The sequence below is a fragment of the Leishmania mexicana genome, chromosome 27 (assembly GCF_000234665.1).
Source record: "Leishmania mexicana MHOM/GT/2001/U1103 complete genome, chromosome 27".
NCBI lineage: Eukaryota > Euglenozoa > Kinetoplastea > Trypanosomatida > Trypanosomatidae > Leishmania > Leishmania mexicana.
This window is the reverse complement of record NC_018331.1, coordinates 638,515-657,224: the sequence shown is the minus strand read 5'-3', so window position 1 is coordinate 657,224 and position 18,710 is coordinate 638,515. Positions and strand designations below refer to the sequence as shown.

At 60.1% G+C, this 18,710-nt stretch overlaps 3 protein-coding genes across 3 annotated transcripts; all 3 read right to left on the bottom strand.

Annotated features, from left to right (window-relative positions):
* Nucleotides 1-78: 78 nt before the first annotated feature.
* On the bottom strand, nt 79-3,963 carry LMXM_27_1650 (conserved hypothetical protein; the record flags this gene model as incomplete). The annotated part of the gene is made up of 1 exon (XM_003876691.1): nt 79-3,963. One exon carries the CDS (start codon nt 3,961-3,963, stop codon nt 79-81), a length of 3,885 nt encoding a protein of 1,294 aa, XP_003876740.1.
* Nucleotides 3,964-6,521: 2,558 nt separating this feature from the next.
* Nucleotides 6,522-9,224, bottom strand: LMXM_27_1640 (conserved hypothetical protein; the record flags this gene model as incomplete). Its single annotated transcript, XM_003876690.1, has 1 exon — nt 6,522-9,224. One exon carries the CDS (start codon nt 9,222-9,224, stop codon nt 6,522-6,524), a length of 2,703 nt encoding a protein of 900 aa, XP_003876739.1.
* A 1,813-nt stretch (nt 9,225-11,037) lies between these two features.
* On the bottom strand, nt 11,038-13,542 carry LMXM_27_1630 (conserved hypothetical protein; the record flags this gene model as incomplete). Its single annotated transcript, XM_003876689.1, has 1 exon — nt 11,038-13,542. One exon carries the CDS (start codon nt 13,540-13,542, stop codon nt 11,038-11,040), a length of 2,505 nt encoding a protein of 834 aa, XP_003876738.1.
* Between the last annotated feature and the right edge of the window lie 5,168 nt (nt 13,543-18,710).

Below are 18,710 nucleotides of genomic sequence, written 5' to 3'. Positions count from 1 at the left end.
CAAGACCTCGACAGCTCTGTAATGGCGAGGTACGCGCGGTCCCTGACCTCTCCGAGGGAGCGAGAGGCGCGAGCTCGCTCAGCGTGATGCAGAGGGCACCGGCACACTCGACTGAGAAGCGTCCCGAGTAGGTGGCGTTGAATCCGAGGGGAAGCGCTGTAGGAGGACCTTTCTTGTGCGGCGCGAGGATGACGGTAGCGCGCCACTACCGATGCAGGATGACGCGGAAAAACGCGTCTGCAGCAGCGACTCCACAACACCCCAGTGTTGCGCCCACTCCTCATGTGCTGCAGCTTCGGCGGCGTCGAGCACGGCATCGGCTTTGTCCTTCGGCGGACGATGCCGCTGCTCAAAGCCGCAACTTGTGTTGTCGGTGGCCTCCGCTGAGTTCTTCACCGTGTCCTCCGAGTCATCCACAATGGGTAATCGCAGCTGCCGCAAGAGGTGTAGCTGACGCGCCTTCCACGCACTCTGCGCAACGTAGTCCTCCGTCGGATATGCCGCTTTCATTCGTGAAGCCCCAAATACGGCCGTGGGGTGGCTGTCCATGGCGGGCATCTCCGCCTGTGTGCCGGCCTCCATCCGCGCTGTCGGGTAGTGCAGAGGGTGCGCTGCACCTCGTTCATGAAGGGACGAGACTGCGGTGTTCGACCGCCCTATGTCGACACTGTGGGAAGATCCACCTTTCCATCGATCTGGCTTGGACGACCGGCCGCTGCCGGCAGAGCTGGTGGTGCTGGCGTTGCCGCTTCCCTTTGGTGGCCCTTCCCCCAGCGGGGGCACGGATGGGTTGTAGAGCTGCTCAAACGTTGGCACATCAGACGCAGAGCGCAACGCGTGGTGCCGACGCTCCTTCGTAAGGGCCATGTCCACCTCCAACATTGTCAAGGCATCCTCCGAGCTACTGCTGCTCCCGTCGCTCTTGGTCGAGGAGGTCGGGCTGCGCCTTTCATGAATACGCTTCTCGTTCGCCGCCGCGAGGGATGCGGCCGCGTTAACGTCCGCTACGCTTCCACTCGCCCTCGGCACCGAGTCTCGGGTGCCTTCCGAGTGGACGTCTGTGGACTGCAGCATAGGTGTGTCCACATCGGCGTCCTCCGGCACGCTGTACACACTAGAGCCAGGAGAGTCACGAATGTAGGCCTTGTGATCCGTCAGCGCCCCGCTGCCACCACTCGCTACCCCTTCTCCGGCAGCTGCATACCACGCGGTGGTGCCCTTTGCGCCAACGTACATGCGTCGTTGCTGTCCCCGCAAGGCCGCCGCGGAGCTGCTCATGCCAGTGGCAACGTGGGAGTCCATGGTGGTTGCAGAGCTGCCTTGCGGGCTCGCGTCGTCGTCGTCGATTTCGCTTGGGATGAGTGAAGAGGGGAGCAGGTCAACAAGCTCTTCCACGTCGGATGGAATCGAGCTCCCTTCGGAGATGGCATCCGACGATATTTCGGCTAATCGGTCTGCGAGTTCCTCCTCGATCTCGTCTAGGCGGACTTCAGCCACCATACCAGGCCGCGTGATCCACGCAGAACGTTCCGCAGCGCCTGCGTTACTCGCCGCTTCGAAGGAGTCGCTGCCGTAAGAGGGGTCACTGTTGCCCCCATGGCTCCTGGACACTTCGGTCAAGATGGTGCCACCACCGCTGGCCACCTCGCTGTGTCCGGAGGCCCCATCCCAGCTGGCCACCTCTTCCTGGACGATGCTGTCCGAGATGAAAGTCTCGCTTTGATCGCTGCCATACTGCATCTCTTCCTCCACTACGCTGGAGTCAGCTGAGATGATGTCGCCGACGCTGCTGTTCATGTCGGTGAACACCACCTCCGATATTGTGTCGGCGTCGCTCACGACACTCGCTCTCAGCCGCGAAGGCAGGGAATGCTGTTGCCGCGGAGCGCCATGGCCATGCCCACCGCCACCGCGGCGCGGGTCCCTCCGCTCACCTGTCCCCGTGGAGACGCCCTTCACGTGACGCAGCATACTCCCCAAGGATGCTTCGCCCCCGACGCTAGAGCCGGAGAGCAGTTTACGGCGTACTTTGGCGAGGGCTTGGGCTTCCCGCAGCAGCCGTGTCGCCTTGCAGTGAGTCTGCCGCTGCACATCAATGCGCTTCAGGTGGCGAAGCAGGTGTACACGAAAGCGCTGAAGGCGACGTATGTTGCGTAGCTGCCGCTCCAGGGCGTCACGCCAAGAAGCTGGAGAGACATCTGCACCAGTGACTGCATACGCGGTGACACGTGATGCAGCATCCTTCGCCTTCTCTCCCGGTTCGCCAGCATCCTCCACTGCCTTCGGGACTGAACGCGGGGCATCCATTTTCGCCGGCTTCGGGGTGTGTTGCCTGTGTTGACCAGCATCATGGCTGCTCTCTTGAATATACGGGGGCTGGAGCAGACGAGCAGAGGCAGCCGAGACGCACCGACAGGCGTCAAAGAAGGCTTGCAGGATTTCAGAAAAGGGTGTCGTGCGCGCGTCACTCCTCGTACCACCGTCACGGCAGTTACACCTCAACGAACGCCCAGCAGCTTCACTTTCGACTTCTTCAGAGGTAATGCTCTGTGTGAGGGAAGATGACGTCGCTTCCACCGTAGGAATCGCGCTGCTCACAGCAGAGCTCTTTGCGCTGCGCATCCAAGCATCCGCAGCGGTTCTACTTGAGACGTGCGAGTCAAACGTGTCCGCGTCGTACGTGTCATTCGTCGACGCGGCTTCATCGGCGACGCTGGCATTGCTCTCATCGGAGACGTTGCCTCCGCCTACTTCGTCCGCTTGACGCTCCTCGCTCACAACGCTGGAGAGCGCTTGCGAGGAGTCCCCTTTCACTTCCCCTCTCGCGAGGTTTTTCGAAGATGCTGCGGACACCGCTGCCGCTGTGGCAGGGGTGACAGCCGAGGATGTCGAGGTGCCCTGGCGGTCGACAGCGTCGTGTGTGGCTGAGGCGTGCTTGGATCTCGCCTCGACGTAGCGGATGACAGTGTACGGTTTCGGTGCCTTCTCGGGGTGGAAAATGTCCACCCCAGCGACAGTCCTCCGCGCCTCGCGTGCCGGGGCGAGTGGGGCTCCTTGTGGCGCCTTCGTTGCCTTTGGTGGAACAGGAGCGGCGGCCGTCGTACTCCGGCTGCGGCCGCTAGCCTCTCGAAGCTCACGCGGGGTTGAGTAGGTGTCTAGGATATCCTTCAGCAAGAAGCCCGTCGGGGACGCGGGGGGCGGAGGTGAGATAGCGCTGCTGGTCGAAGGTGTCGCAGAGCTGTCGCCACGGCGCGCCGCCGGCATGGGCGCAACACGAGGCGATGCTGCCGTTTGACGATGCACAGTCGCTGCAGTGTCCCCCATCTTCGCAAGGGAACTAGCAGGCCACACACGGGCCCAGATGGCGTCTTGACGATCGGCAAGCGCCTGCGCGAACCCTCGCGTGCGCCGCTCTGCTTGAAACAGTTGAACAGAACGCTCAAGGACATCGACTTGGCGGGACGCCGCCGTCAGACCGCGGTGCACCTCCATCTGTTCCCGAAATCGCCGCTCCACTTCCCGTAAACGCATCGAGAATGGTACCGTACTGGGGTCAGCACTTGCATCCGTGCGGCGATCCAGCCCAACTGCACCGGCGTGTCGCACAAGTGGACCTTTCGCGGCAAACGCGCCATGCCGCTGCTGCGTATCCACAGTGTGTAGCAACGTGGGAACTTCATGGTTGTCCAGCTCAGTGCGTTCCGTGCCACGGAACGAGCGCGCTGCACGCTTATGGGGCACCGTCTCCCACGCCCGAATTCGCTCGGAGACAGACGGCGACGACACCGCAAGTGCCCCAGCGATCCTCTCAGGAGAATCACCGCTTAGTGTCTTCACTTCGATAGCGTCTCCCACGGCAACTCCGGTAGCAGGGGTAGCGTGAACTGGAAACAGCAGCTGAAAGAGTGTCGCCTCCACCGCACCGTTCTGCGGGGACAGCGAGTACGGATCGGTGACGCTCATCCGCAACGGGAAGCAACAACGGTACTCTTTATCCTTGTCAAATCTATGGGTGACCGCGCGTGCGCACGTGTGTGTGAGTCTATGGTGCGACGGGTATGGCCGCGCGTCGAACTTCGCCTTAGCCCTCACGTTTGAAAGGGAGCGGCGTATCAAGCAGGGAGTGGGGTGGGGTGGGGCGGAGGGACAAAATCATTTCGGCCTCGCCTCTTGTGAGTCTACACGCACGCTCTGCACCAGGAACCGCCTCACAAAGGCTTGGCACACACGCTGAGCGTGCTTTGTGCCAGGCCTCTGTGAACCGGGGAGTGGAGAGATGGGGGAGGGAGGTGTCTGTGTGTCTGTGTGTATGTGAGAGGGGAGGGGGTGAGGTTCCACTTGGTCCTCGTCGTCTTCCGTTCCTCACATGACAGCACTTACAACGAGAAGTGAGCGTCACGAGCCGAGGACACACGAGTAGGCAGAGTCAAAGGACGAGGAGGAGGGGAGCGGTGAGAGAGTAAGCAGGGAAGAGCGAAAGCCAAAACACGCATTTCGGGGGAGAAGAGGCACGAGCGACGCAGCCTGCACACACCAGTGAATATCGGGCATGCCATCACAAGCTCACAGAGATTCACAGCCATCGCAACTAGCCAAGAAATGAAAAAGCGAAACAGTGAGGAAGAGCAGAGAGGAGCTGTAGTGCGTCTCTGCAGCACATGTGAATATAAACCAACGCACACATTTGCCTGCTTTATTCATGTTCTCTCTCTCTTGAGAGAGAGGGAGATGACGCAACCAACGCAGCTGGCCCACTCCGCCCCAGCCCGTCACCCCAACGCTAGAACAGACATGAGAAGGACAGCACGAGAAGTGATGGCGCAAGGGCGCTCCCTGCGCCGAGAACGAAGAAGAGCGACGAGGGGCAGTGAGAACACGCCCGCGCGCATGCGCATACGCACACGTACAAAGAAAAACGCCAACAATAAGGGTGTGGGAGATGAGAAGAGCTCTTCTCGACGTCATGACTAACCGCACACACACACACACGTGCACGGGAATACATGATTGTGTGGGCGTCGAGAGGATCCTTCGCCTATATCAAGGACTGCCAACGTTAACGGCAAGCAAGCAAGCAAAAGAAGAAAGCGAAACGATGAATAGGTATATGTGGCACATGAGAGACGGAAGGTGGGCAGAGCGGGATGTGTGTGTGTGTTTAAAAGCAAGCAGATGGTCAGAAAAGCACGCATTTCCCTTGGCCAGCTAATGCGCTCTTGGGCGTGTGCCGCACGCACAGATACGCACGTGAAAGTAGAAACGTAAAATGAGGCCTCCGAGGTGCAGCGCATCAAGGACACAGAAATGGACACAGTAAGAAGGGTTCAATCAGCTGTAGTATGGGACGTGTGCTCGGCTCTGCTTCTTTGCGGCGCTTGGTTGGGAACTCCCGACAACAACTGCGGAGAGAAGCGAGAGGGCGCACGGGACACCGACGCACACAACCGCGATGGATGGGACGCTAGCAACCACACAGTCGACAGTGAAGAGAGAAGAGACAGAAGGGGGTTGTGTGTGTGTGCGTGTGTGCGTGTGTGTGTGTGTGTGTGTGTAAGTATGGAAGGCAGAACAGCACACAGTCATGACGAAGGGTGACAACAAACAAAAAAAAGACAAGAGACGTGACGTCAGCTGATGAGCTCAGAAACATACACGTATATTCCCACAACCACTCGCAGAGAATCTGCAGTCTGAGACGGAGATACAGTTGACTGGTGGTGGTGGTGGTGGGGAGGGGTGGCGGCGACACCCCCTCACAGGCCCGCACAAAAAAAGAACACGGTCACAAGAGACAAAGACCCCACCCCCCCCCACCACCACCCTAACCGGTGATCCTCTGAGGCGCCCACCGTCGAATGACGGCCGGCGATGACGGGCTAAGAGAACGGTCCTTTTTTTTCGTTGCTTTCTTCCCGTGTCCATTATATGCCACCCCCCAACAAGTCAGCAAATATACGCACACACAACCACGGCTCCGCCTCGCCTCCGCGGCACTACGGCTATGCCAAGCAGCAGGGCCAGCCAACACCGCTTGGCGCCGCTCAGTCCCACTGCAATGCCACTGCGTACACCGCAGGCTAAACCCAGGACAACGCTCGACATCACCGCAACGCCGCTAATGCAGAAGAGCAGCCGGCGGGTGCGTACACCTGCTGAATGGTCGACACGATGCGTAGTGGGCCGGCACAAAGGTGACCAGCATGACCGCACGTCTCTCCGGCACGGCGCCAGCACCGACACGTCCGCCGGCACCACGAGTCCGCCAGTCGTACCCCCGAGGGCAGTCTGTGCAGACTGCTTGGCTTCCCCACAAAGAGTCCGTGCACTGGGCCCTGTGATGTCACAGACTGAGGTGACCGGCATCATCAAGCGCAAGAGAGAGAACGCCAAAACGAAAACCGCAAAGGAAGTGCCGAGGGGTGAGGTGAACAAGGCACACAGAACCATGTGAGCCGAGCGTGCACATGGATGCATGCTTGCGGCTAGCAGCAGGGGGTGGGGGTTCCATGCGCGTGCACTGCCTACAGTGTAAATGGCGGCTTGTACGAGGGGCAGCTTGGACTGGCAGGCTGCGGAAGTGATGACGGTGGATACTGGTACGCATTCGTCTGCTGCGGTGGTGGTGGCTGCGCCACTGGTACGGAGGTCATGCTACTGAGTTGATCGTACGACGGCGGAACAGGCTGCTGCTGCTGAAGCGGTGGCTGCTGCATGATCGGGGGAGGGTACTGATATGCCGCGGCCGATGCTGGGGCCGTCTGGTGGTACTGGTGTTGCTGTGGCAGCGGCTGGTACGGCTGCTGCAGAGGCGACGCTAGGTACTGGTATGCGGGCTGCTGCGTCGCTTGTTGCTCCAGCGAGGCAATCTGCTGCTGTAGGAGTTCTTGGCGCCGGCGCGATTCGGCGATTTGGCCCTCTACGTCTTGCATCTGGTTTATCCTCGCCGCAATCTGCTCATCCAGACGGCTCTGCACCTCCTGCGCCTGAAGCTCGCGACTCATCGTGTAGGACTTGGCATTTCTGAGAGTAGCGTCGATCTCGTCCACAGCCTTGGAGCCGTACTGCACCATGCTGGCGAAGTCCTTCATGAGCTCCTGATAGATGGAGCAAGCGTTTTCGAGCCCGTTAGACACCTTCTGAATCTCTGCAGAGAGAGGGTCAGTACTCTGTAGAGTGCCAATCTGCTCCATCAGCTCCTCGACCTTGGGCACCAGTTCCCGCTCCTGCCGCACCTTCTCGTTCACCTTCTCGATCACGTCCGAGATGTCTTTGGAGGCCTTCTCCAGCATCGTGTCACGCTGCGTTGACTCGACGGAGGAAATGCCGAAAACGACGTCGTCAGACTCCAGTTTATCGTGCAGCACCTTTTCCACCGTCGCTTGCTCGCTCTCGATGCGCACCTTCGCCTCCACTAACTCCTTCAGCTTCGCCACTAACTCCATGACCTTGCCTGACTGCTGGCGTGCCTCCTTGGTCTCCACGAACGGCATCAGCGCGTCCAAATCGGCAATCGGCCAGTCCAGGCGTGCGATGTTGCGCATGTTTTCCGCTAGTGTCTTCTTCGCCTCGTTGAACGGCGCCACTAACCACTGCTGCAGACCCTTCTCGTGCTCGCTGATGGCAGCCAAGATGGTGCAGTGGTCCGGTGTTTGGTCGGAGGCGGGGTGCACGGCACGCCACATTTTCTCCCCATAAGCCTCAACATAGCGCCTATCCGTCATCCTGTCCTTCTCCAACTCTGCGCTCACTTCCTTCAGCTTGCTATCCGCAACTTGGTACATTTCACTGCATGTATTCACGTTGCTCATGAGGATGTCGGTCACGCTGTAGGTGGCCCCACTTTGGCTCTTGTTCTCCTCCCGCAGCTTCAGAATACTCGAGCGCAGCGGCTCCGGCACGCGGCCGCGACCCTCAAACTCGCCGGACATTGCCTGAATGGCTGCCACTACCCCCAGTGTCTGAAACTTCGTCTGCGTGCTCTTGCGCGCGTTGGCGGCGGCGGAGGTGCAGACGTTGACCAGGTTGCGCTGCTTCTCGCGCCAGGCGCTCACCGTCTTCGCAATGTGCGCGGGAACGATACCGAAGAAGGGGTCTTCGCCGCGTGTCGACACAAAACACACAAAGCTCGGATGCTCTGTTGGGGTGCCAAGTGAGCGGGGCAACCCCTCCGGCTCCGGTACCTCCTTCGGAATGCGGGAGAAGTAGACGGACGTGTTTGCTTTCTCCGCCTTCTCCTCGGCCGCGTTGGCGCTTGTGACGATGCTGTTGACCCACACCGTCAGCGACTGCGTCGGCATGCGGGGCAGCTTCATCAGGTGCGCCTTTGCCTTTCGGTAGTGCGCGATGGCCACGCCCATCTCGCTTTCTTCCGCATTCTTGACGCCTAGGTGAAGGTGGGCGCGCGCCTTGAAGATGCAGACGTTGGCGCCGAGGTGGGCCTCGACCTCCTTCGCGTTGGTCGCCTTCTTCGCCAGCCATACCGAGGTCTTGAAAGACGAGAGAACGTCCTCATACTGCTTCGCCGCCTCCGCGGCAATCTTGGAGAGCACATCATGCTTTCCTTTCATCGTCTCCTCTGCCTTGAGGTAGCCGCAGTGGTGAGCCTGGGCGAGACACAGCCGAGTGAGCATCGCCAGCGAGTCCCGCTTCATGTCGCCCTTCGTGAGCTGTTCCGATGGCAGACGATCCAGCATGGAGGTGACCATTTCGTAGTAGCCGGCAGCGTTCTGGAAGTGCTTGTACGCCTCTTTCACCTCATCCATGGACCCCGTGTGCGCCTGCGTCGCAGCCACGTACACGTACGAGGCGGCTAGGTTGTACACGCAGCTCACCAGCTCCGAGTTTGAATTCGTGCTCTCATACTTTGTTGATTCATCGAAGCTGTCAAACCAGACGAACTTCAGGTTTTTGCTCACGTGCCCGCTGTGCAGCGGCAGGTGGGCCTGAGCCTGCCCCACCAGGCGGCAGTAACGCAGCAGTGTGTGCTTGATGAAGCTCTCATTCGGCGTCCGCTTCGACTCATGGAGGGTGCACGTCTTCACAATCGTGTTGTGGTACGCCGCCATGGATTTGATGGCGTCATCGACGGTGGTCGTGTTGTTGCTCGCGTGGTACGTGGCAACGTACCGCGAGCACAACGACCAGTCCGGGATGTCCTTTTCGCCGAGGCGGAACGGCAAGAATATAAACCGGTCCGGCGTGTGGCTCAGTGCCGAGTCGGACATGGCGACGATCGAACGACAGGGAGTACGAGGGCGTAAGGGTTCGGTGATTGATTGAGCACAATCGCGATGGCGGTAAGGACGTAGCGGAGAGCGTGGAGGAGGTGGTGAAGGGTTAGAGCACCAAAATCACGTGCGTTAGAGGTGTTCGTGTGTGGGGGAGGAGGAGGAGGTGTTAACAGGCGCGATGACAGACAGAGAGAGCGCACACGGATAAACGGCAAATCGATCAACCAGACACAAAAAAAAATAAACGATGCAACAGTAATAAAGGAATTGGGGGAGGGGGACTGGCCGCGGCGGCGGTGGTGGTGGAAGAAATCACGTAACGGAGAGAGTGTGGGGTTGGGCGGGGGCGGGGGGGGGGAGGAGGTGGGTGAGGGCCCGCACACACAAACACACACACACACCGAAGAAGGGGTGAAGAACGGTCGCACAAGCACGCGCGCACACACACACGTGCAAAAGACGAACGCCAGGGAGAGAAAGCCCAAGAACTAGAAAAATGTTTTCTTCGACAGATGATGGATTGGTTCCAGATATAAAAACAAACAAAAAAGGGAAAAAAGGGGAGGTTTGAGAAGCGCGCGCGTATGTGTGGATGCAAGCGGTTACCTGAGCAGATTTACAGTGATGGCGATGCGCGGGGGAAGGAGAGGGAGTCGGTCGAGGAAGGGAAGCGAGGGCCCAGCAAGCGTATGAGTCAAGGAACGCAAACGGTAAAAGGGAAGGTAAAGAGTTGAGGGTGTCGGATAGGAAGAGAGTGAGAGTGGCAGAGACAGACAGACAGACACACACACAGAGGGAGGTGAGCAAACCCTGTGCAGGCAAGAAAACGAAAACCATTGCTGCACGTGACAAGATGCGCTTGAGTCCGTAGATAGAGTAGCGCGTTGGCGATATATATAGAGGCTGCACCGAGTTCTGCCCCCTCCCCTCAACCGCCAAGCCACGGTGCGTGTGCGGGCGAGATGAAACACGTCCGGGTGGTGGGTGGAACGCACAAGCACACAGAGGTCCACCCGACTGCGGTCGAGCGCAGCAGTAGTACTCCTTTCGGATAACCTCACGTGTGAAAAAGAAAAAAAAACGAGTGGAGGGGCCTCTGGCAAATGTGTGCTTCGTTCAAAATACATGTCTATTTTTGTGTGTGCGACTACATCCAAGCTTGAGAGTGGCACGGTCAAGGCACCGTTCAGCGTCTCCCTGATCCACCCGATATCTCGCTCTCTATTTTCGCTGCGACACAACGTACACGCGCCATGAAGCGGGGCAGGAGAACAAGGTCGTCCCACGGCAAGCAGCAGCCGCGGGCCATTTTACTACATCACACATGCACACAAACACACATCCGCATCTGCATCCCTCCCTTCACTCGTCATCGCGCCATACATAACGCGAGAGGGGAGAAGACCTATGTACATTCCACTGGGGCGGTGTATCACTCGGTCCAGCAATCTGCAGACCTGAAGCGCACAGACACAGTCGCCAAGGTGCGAAGAGATGGAAGAAAGCACGAAGAGGACACTTCCACGTGGGGGTGCGGAAGGACATCGACGAGAAACCTCTTCACGTCCCGCACTACTGTCAGTCCCCACGGTAGCAACCTCCACGCAGCATGGAGGGGGAGGAGAAGGCAGAAGCTACATGAATACCCCCAACATCATCAGCCACTCACACGCAGACGCACGCAGACACACCAAGAAAACGAAACGAAAAGGCAAGTGCGGACTCCGTTGCTTTGCCGTGCACCGGAGGCGGGGGGGGGGCCTTCGGCGAAGGTCAGAAAGCGCGCCACACGGCTGCTCCAGGCAACTCAGGCGGCCGACTCCAACTCCATTTGTTGAAGCTCCTGCTGATTCAGTTTCTCCACCATCTCCAGGAACTCCTCATCTCGCTGAGGGTCCTGAGCGTACGGGTTGTCCAGATCTCTCAAGTCCGCCGCCTCCTTGTCGTGACGACGCTCGGCGAGTAATGGGTCGTCCGGCTCACTCTTCTCCTTCCCGGGCACCGCAGCCACTCCGTTGCTTGACGCCGTCTGCGCAATCGTGCCGCGCAGCCGTGCCGCTGCACCTTGGAGGCCAAAGCGATCGATCTCAGACTGTCGCTCGGACCAGCGCCAGTCGTAGTAGGCGACGCGCCGCGCCTCACGCTCAAGCATAGCGCGCATGTATTTCTTCTCCCCGCTGGACGCGCGCGACAGCGCCGGGGGCAGGATGTACCAGTGAAAAGAGCCGAGGTTGGTGCCGAGCAGCAGCTGCTGCGTGTACCGACGTGTCACGCGGTGCGGCAACGGCTGGAAGGCGATAGATGTGATGGCATCCTGAACTAAGTGATGTGTCAGCATCGGTTCGGGGTTTCGATCGAGCAGGTCCCACACCTCCACCATGCCATTGCCAGTGCCAATGATAATGAGTGCGGGGCGGGCTGGAGACCAAGCCGCACACATGACACTCCCAGGCCTCTGTGGGCATTCGTATAGCGGCATGAGAAGCCCATAGCGCCAAACCTTGAAGCAGCCATCACCGCAGGTCAGATACACGTCGCCAATCGTCGGGTGCTGTTGCACTGAGTAGACGGGCCCCGCGTGCGCCACCGGCGCCACCGACCGCACGAACCGCGTGTCTTTCGTGTACCCGAAGGTTGGGACGACGATCGAGGATCGTCGCTCGTGCTGAGTGACCATGGAGCAGAACCCAAGCTCGCCGTCGGCGCTGGCGACAGCAGCCGCATAGGAAGGGGCGTCTTCCACTGTGCATCCGTTCAAGAAGAAGCGGAAACCCAGCATCTCACCAGTGCCGTCCGGCTTCGTCAGCTGATAGCGCAGCAGCGGCACCCACGGCTGTTCGCCTCCGCCGCTTCGACTTTGATGCTTTATCTTGCGCAGTTTATCCTGCGGCAGATATTGCGGGCGCGTGTCCCAAACAAGCATCGTGCCGTCTTCGCTGATGGTGGCAAACTGGTGGGTCTCGTTCACGACCGTCTGCTTGCCGTCAAACGCGAACTCAAGTCTGTCGGGCAGCCATTGCAGGTCATGCACCGGGGCCTGGTGCGACACCTCGACGCGTGACTGCTGACACGGCTGCAGACAAGGCACCTGCATATCTCCGTCGACCTCGAGGCTAACACCCTTGAGGCTGTCCGGCATGCGAGGCACCTCGCCCACCTCCCGAAACTCTCCTGTCTCCCCGCCGCCACCGCCCACAGCGGTAGCCGCTGCCGTGTTGGATTTCTGGTTCTGTTTGTGCTGTCTCGCACTGGAGAAGAAGCTGGCGACGTCGGCCTTGCTGAGATCCCAGAGAAACACCTGACCGTTCAGGGAACCGCCAGCAACCAAGTTGGGCTCCGATGGATGGAAGTGGAGCACTTGGACCTCCTCTGGGGCCTCGAGCAAGTAGCGGGGGTGCATCGGGTCACTCAAGTCCCACACAAGGGAGACGCTGCTCTCGCACCGCCGATTCGCCTGCAGCCGCTCCGGCAACGTCTGCAGGCCGATTGAGGCGACACAGACAAAGTTATCGCGCTTCCGACCGCTGCGCCAGCTCACCCCGCTCACCTTTCGTCCTTTCGTGGAGCTGTGGACGTAATTGGCTTTCTCAATCAGGACCAACTCGTCATGCGTGGCGATGACGGCGTCGTCTTCGCTGAAGTTGCGAAGGTCGTCGGTGTAGATGGGAATCTTGTAGTTCTGCGTCAGGCAGAGCAGAGTGCGTGGGAGGACTTTCTCCATAAACGCGCGGAGGTTTGGCTGCTCCTCTTTCGGCGGTGGCAGGTGCCGGATACACGCGTCCACGACTGTCGGCTCCGCCTGCGCCACCGCGTTCACGCGCCGGGCGTGGTGCGTTTGCGTCGAGGCCACCGTTCGCCGCGGCACGGCCTGCACGCCGGCGTCCACCTCGTCGCGCATCACCTCGTAAAGTGGATTGTCGACGGATCGCAGGTCGCGGCTGTCTTCGCTCGCCTCCTTTGTGAGGTAGTTCTTGTGCGCCGAGGTGTGGTGGCGCAGAATGGCGTGCCGCGCAACCTCGAAGTGAACCGTGATGGGTCGGCGACTCGGTATGGCCGGAGCACCCGCAGCGTCTTTGTCCTTCTGCTTTCGGATTTCCTCCTCACTGCCTTGACTCACCCAGGTGCCCTGTGGCACAACGACGCGAAGTTCCTCAGCGAGTTGAAGCAGCTCCTTCGTGACGAGCTCTACCGGTGCAACGTGGACGGCTGCTGGGCTGCCAGAGGCAGCGGACGCCGCCGTCGCCACAACGACATCGGAGGTTAGCCTCACCGAAGGCGAGGTCACCACGTGTGGCACAGCGGTCGCTGACATGATTGCGTCGATTTGCCACCGATATGCTTTATGTGCGCGTAATCTCGTGCGCTGTTGCGCCCGTGCCGTCGGTTCGGTGTGTATGTGTGTGCGAGAGTGAGAGCGGAAGGGTCGAGGTGGCAGGAATGAAATAAGGCCGAGTAGATGTGAGAAGGAACGGGTCGCACTGGGCGATTTTCGTCCAGGGCAGAGCAGCACGCGCATCGCCAACATTGACCCGCGAACAGAGCAAAGACGTGTGGCCGACTCCTCTTTCCACGCCGCCAGCCACGCGAGATGAAGCTCACCGCGACGACATGGACACAAGTGAGCTGCCTGGAAACGAGGCGAAGGCGAGGGGAAGAGGGGGAGGGTGTCGGGCGAGCAGTTTGCCCCACGGAGCCCAGCTGCCTCTCCGCTTGGCTTCACCGATGAGCATTTGCCCATCGCTCTGCGTTTTCATCGCCCTCTCTCTTGCACCCGTGCAAAACGCTTGGGAGGAGGAAAAAGTGGGGGTCGTCGGAAAGACGCGAGAGACCCCCAAAGAGCTGTCCGCACATTTTTTCTTCTTCAATGTGTCCGCTCTCTGCCTATATGGCATGAGCTAAGCCGCACTCGGCCCCCCCGGCACGCCCACAGGCCCCCATATCCACGTGGTGCGGAGCAGACGTGGACACGCGCATGGCAGCAGTGCACCCGACTCAGCCATCCGAGCACGGCCTCTGCCCCAAACCTCTACCCCCAGCCCATGCTTCGCAGGCAGCCGCACAGCCGCTCCCCCACCATGCCGGCCGCCACCCCTGGCCCATCCGCCTCGGGACAGCACGCAGGCTCCCCACCACCACCAGTAGGCAGTGAGGGGGGCCGGAGGGGATGCGTTCGAGTCACCATGACGCTCTGCACATCACATAGGTGGGCACAAGCGTGTTCGCTGCTGCCGGTCGCTCCGGTGCAACGCCATCCAGGGCCTGGCCGCCGACATCAGCAGCGATACATTGCTCTCACCTCCCTGCGTCGCGGGTGCCTGACCCCGTCATCACCAGAAGAGGTTCGGCAGTTGACAGGGGCTGGAGGTGGGGTGCTGCCTAGCTTCTCCACACAGAGTGGGAGTACTGGGCACTCGATACCACGCACGGAGAGGTGTGTGTCCTCCCCCCATGTTATCGGGGTATGTCCACATGTCAAGGAAAGACGCGATATCCACCGAAGCGTACCCGCGTCACGCGTACTCGTCTTTTCTGCGGAGACACACACTCAGACGACTATTCTCTCTTGAGATCCATCCTATCTCCTGTTTCTTCCGTTCGTCAGAGAAGCGAGCAAACAGCGACGAACACAAACGGAGACGCGCTCACCAGTCGTCGACACGCGAGCTACCAGCGCCACAGGCTGCAACAATAACGCCGACACACACACACACACACACACACACACACACACACACACAGACAGACACACACATGCGCCTCACCGCGACAGCAGCACGTCCCACCCACCGCGTCGCTCACGCTCACCTGAGCGAAAAACGCTTCAGGTGTCTAACAGCGCGTGAGACGTCCACCCAAACTCGAGTAAAAACGCGTCATCCACAAAGGAAACACACCGACGTACACGTTCCACAAACGCCCAAGGGTTCTCGCCTTGCAGGAATATCGGTCGCGAGCGAGCTCGCTTTGCCGTTTCCTCTGAGTTCCTTGATAATGCTGGTGAGGGGTGGCACGTTCGCCGGTCTCTCTTTGGCGCCATTGGCTCACCAATGCCATCTACTCACCCTGACCCTAATCACCGCCGTCTCTCACAGCTGACCGCCCCTTCTTCTGCTGCGTGCTGCGCGATCGGTGCCCCCCAGGCCTGGGTGGGCATGCATGCCTCAATCCAAAGCGGGCTGCGCCAAGAGCCATGCTCGAGGGCGGAAGCGGTGGCGCCTGCCTTGTGGGCAGTAGAGGGGTGGCCCAGGCGCATGCCGGATGAGCCCAGAAAGGGGCCGGCCACCCCCAGGTCAGGGCCCCCCGAGACCCTGCGTACTCTGCCTGTGTGCCCCATGCGCCGCCCTCTCAGTCGCTCCCAGCCGCGGTCAGACGTAGGGAACGCCGCATGTTTCGCACGCGTGCGCTTCTGGGTTGATTCGTATGGCCCTCTTCGCACCTCCTGTCGGCAGCCACTCTCGCCCTTCTGATATCTGGATGCCTTTGCCTGGGTGGCATACATCACGCCAGCTGTGTTTCCCAGCATCGGCACACAAAGAGCTCACAGGCTGCCGTTCTGAAAGGGTACAGTGGGTGTGAGGTGAAGCGGCAGACACCCACCCCTGCAGAAATACAAAGTGCAGAGAGGTGCCCGCGCAGGACTGAGCGAGTATGGCCTACAGTCGTCTCGTGAGCGCAGCGTCCTCGTTCATCTGGTGCGGGACGGCTGCGGACAACAATTTCTTGTGGTAGCGTGCTGCATCGTGTATGCCGTTTTCGGGGGATGTCGGCCTGCCGTCTGTGACCGGTGGCCAAGCCAGTAGCCCACACAGTTGGCGTCGACTCCTCTGACATGGCAGATTCGGCACGCTTGTCAGCTCTGCCGTTGTGTTCGAGCCCACAGTGGCCGCCGACGAGCTGACATGAGAGGGGCACACGACCGCTGTGCATGAGGGAGGTGTGTGTGTGTGTGCAGGGGCTCTCAAAGAGGTCGGCGCCTGCATGCCCGTGTGAGAGCTGCCAGAGTGCTGCGACGGTACCGGGATCCGGCGTGCACACCTCCCCCGCCAAGTGCGCAGGGTAGCGCCCTCGCGTGGCTGAGGAGGGTCGCAGTCGTTTGCGGTGCCCCGCACCGAAGAGTGTGCACCTCCGTTAGGTGTCGCTCAGCTCCACGACGTCCTACAGCCTTCAGTGCTCCACTGCCTCCACAGAAGATGAGCTGCCGTGTGGCTCGTACGCCATCCTTCTTTTCTGAGGATGCGAGGTCTGTGAGGTGGTCAGCACAGAAGACGTGGTGCAGTCCGGGTGTCCTGATGCGCTCCCCACCCAGTGAGTCCACCACGATAACGGAGAGAAGAAGGCCTCGGAAAGACCCTTGTGGGATTCCGCGGGTAAAGCTGTCCATCTTCTGCCCCTTCTCGTGGAGGCGAACGCAGACGCGACGGTCATCGGAGAAATCTGTGATCCGGCACGCGTGAAACGGGTCTACGCTGAATCTGTGCCGTGCCGCGGTGTACACAGGCGAACGTGCGAGCGCAGAGCCCGCAATTGCTGCGCCTGTCTTGGTACCCGGCTGGTGCTGAGCTGCCTTCTGGAGACACCAGTCAAGGAGAGTCTACAGTGAGGCGCAGGGAGGGCGGAAGCGAGGCTGCTGTGACTGGCGCCTTTCTTCCACATGGTCGCGACACCGTTCGTTCGAGTAACTTGCAGAGATGGCTGGTTAGCGCGAACAGGGGCGGTAGGATGCGGGACACGTCTAGATTGCGAAAGTGACCCGAAAAAGGCAAAACGAGAGCGAAGAAGGCATCGACTAGAGACACAGACACACACACACGCACATTATCAGTGGCGGCTGGAGAGAAGAGAGCCGAGGTGAGAGACGGAGGTAAATGGAGGAGGGATGGGGCTGCGAGGAGATCTTACATACAGTAGTGCACATGTGGGCCCCCGCACAGCTGGCAAGACGCTGCCCGTCTGCATCCCTGCCTTTCTAGTACGTTACAAAGTCCATATACCCCCCTCAAAGAGAGGCTTCCCCGCACTGTTTCATGTGAGTACATTGACACATGCACAAAAACAAAACGAAACGAGGGGAGGTCGCTGGCATCAACGCGTACAACGACAACATGCCCGACAACAGGCCACAGATTGGGTGAAACGCCACAGGACAAATTACAAAAAGAGCAACAATGACACACACACACACACAGACAGACACACACATGCGCCTCACCGCGACAGCAGCACGTCCCACCCACCGCGTCGCTCACGCTCACCTGAGCGAAAAACGCTTCAGGTGTCTAACAGCGCGTGAGACGTCCACCCAAACTCGAGTAAAAACGCGTCATCCACAAAGGAAACACACCGACGTACACGTTCCACAAACGCCCAAGGGTTCTCGCCTTGCAGGAATATCGGTCGCGAGCGAGCTCGCTTTGCCGTTTCCTCTGAGTTCCTTGATAATGCTGGTGAGGGGTGGCACGTTCGCCGGTCTCTCTTTGGCGCCATTGGCTCACCAATGCCATCTACTCACCCTGACCCTAATCACCGCCGTCTCTCACAGCTGACCGCCCCTTCTTCTGCTGCGTGCTGCGCGATCGGTGCCCCCCAGGCCTGGGTGGGCATGCATGCCTCAATCCAAAGCGGGCTGCGCCAAGAGCCATGCTCGAGGGCGGAAGCGGTGGCGCCTGCCTTGTGGGCAGTAGAGGGGTGGCCCAGGCGCATGCCGGATGAGCCCAGAAAGGGGCCGGCCACCCCCAGGCCAGGGCCCCCCGAGACCCTGCGTACTCTGCCTGTGTGCCCCATGCGCCGCCCTCTCAGTCGCTCCCAGCCGCGGTCAGACGTAGGGAACGCCGCATGTTTCGCACGCGTGCGCTTCTGGGTTGATTCGTATGGCCCTCTTCGCACCTCCTGTCGGCAGCCACTCTCGCCCTTCTGATATCTGGATGCCTTTGCCTGGGTGGCATACATCACGCCAGCTGTGTTTCCCAGCATCGGCACACAAAGAGCTCACAGGCTGCCGTTCTGAAAGGGTACAGTGGGTGTGAGGTGAAGCGGCAGACACCCACCCCTGCAGAAATACAAAGTGCAGAGAGGTGCCCGCGCAGGACTGAGCGAGTATGGCCTACAGTCGTCTCGTGAGCGCAGCGTCCTCGTTCATCTGGTGCGGGACGGCTGCGGACAACAATTTCTTGTGGTAGCGTGCTGCATCGTGTATGCCGTTTTCGGGGGATGTCGGCCTGCCGTCTGTGACCGGTGGCCAAGCCAGTAGCCCACACAGTTGGCGTCGACTCCTCTGACATGGCAGATTCGGCACGCTTGTCAGCTCTGCCGTTGTGTTCGAGCCCACAGTGGCCGCCGACGAGCTGACATGAGAGGGGCACACGACCGCTGTGCATGAGGGAGGTGTGTGTGTGTGTGCAGGGGCTCTCAAAGAGGTCGGCGCCTGCATGCCCGTGTGAGAGCTGCCAGAGTGCTGCGACGGTACCGGGATCCGGCGTGCAC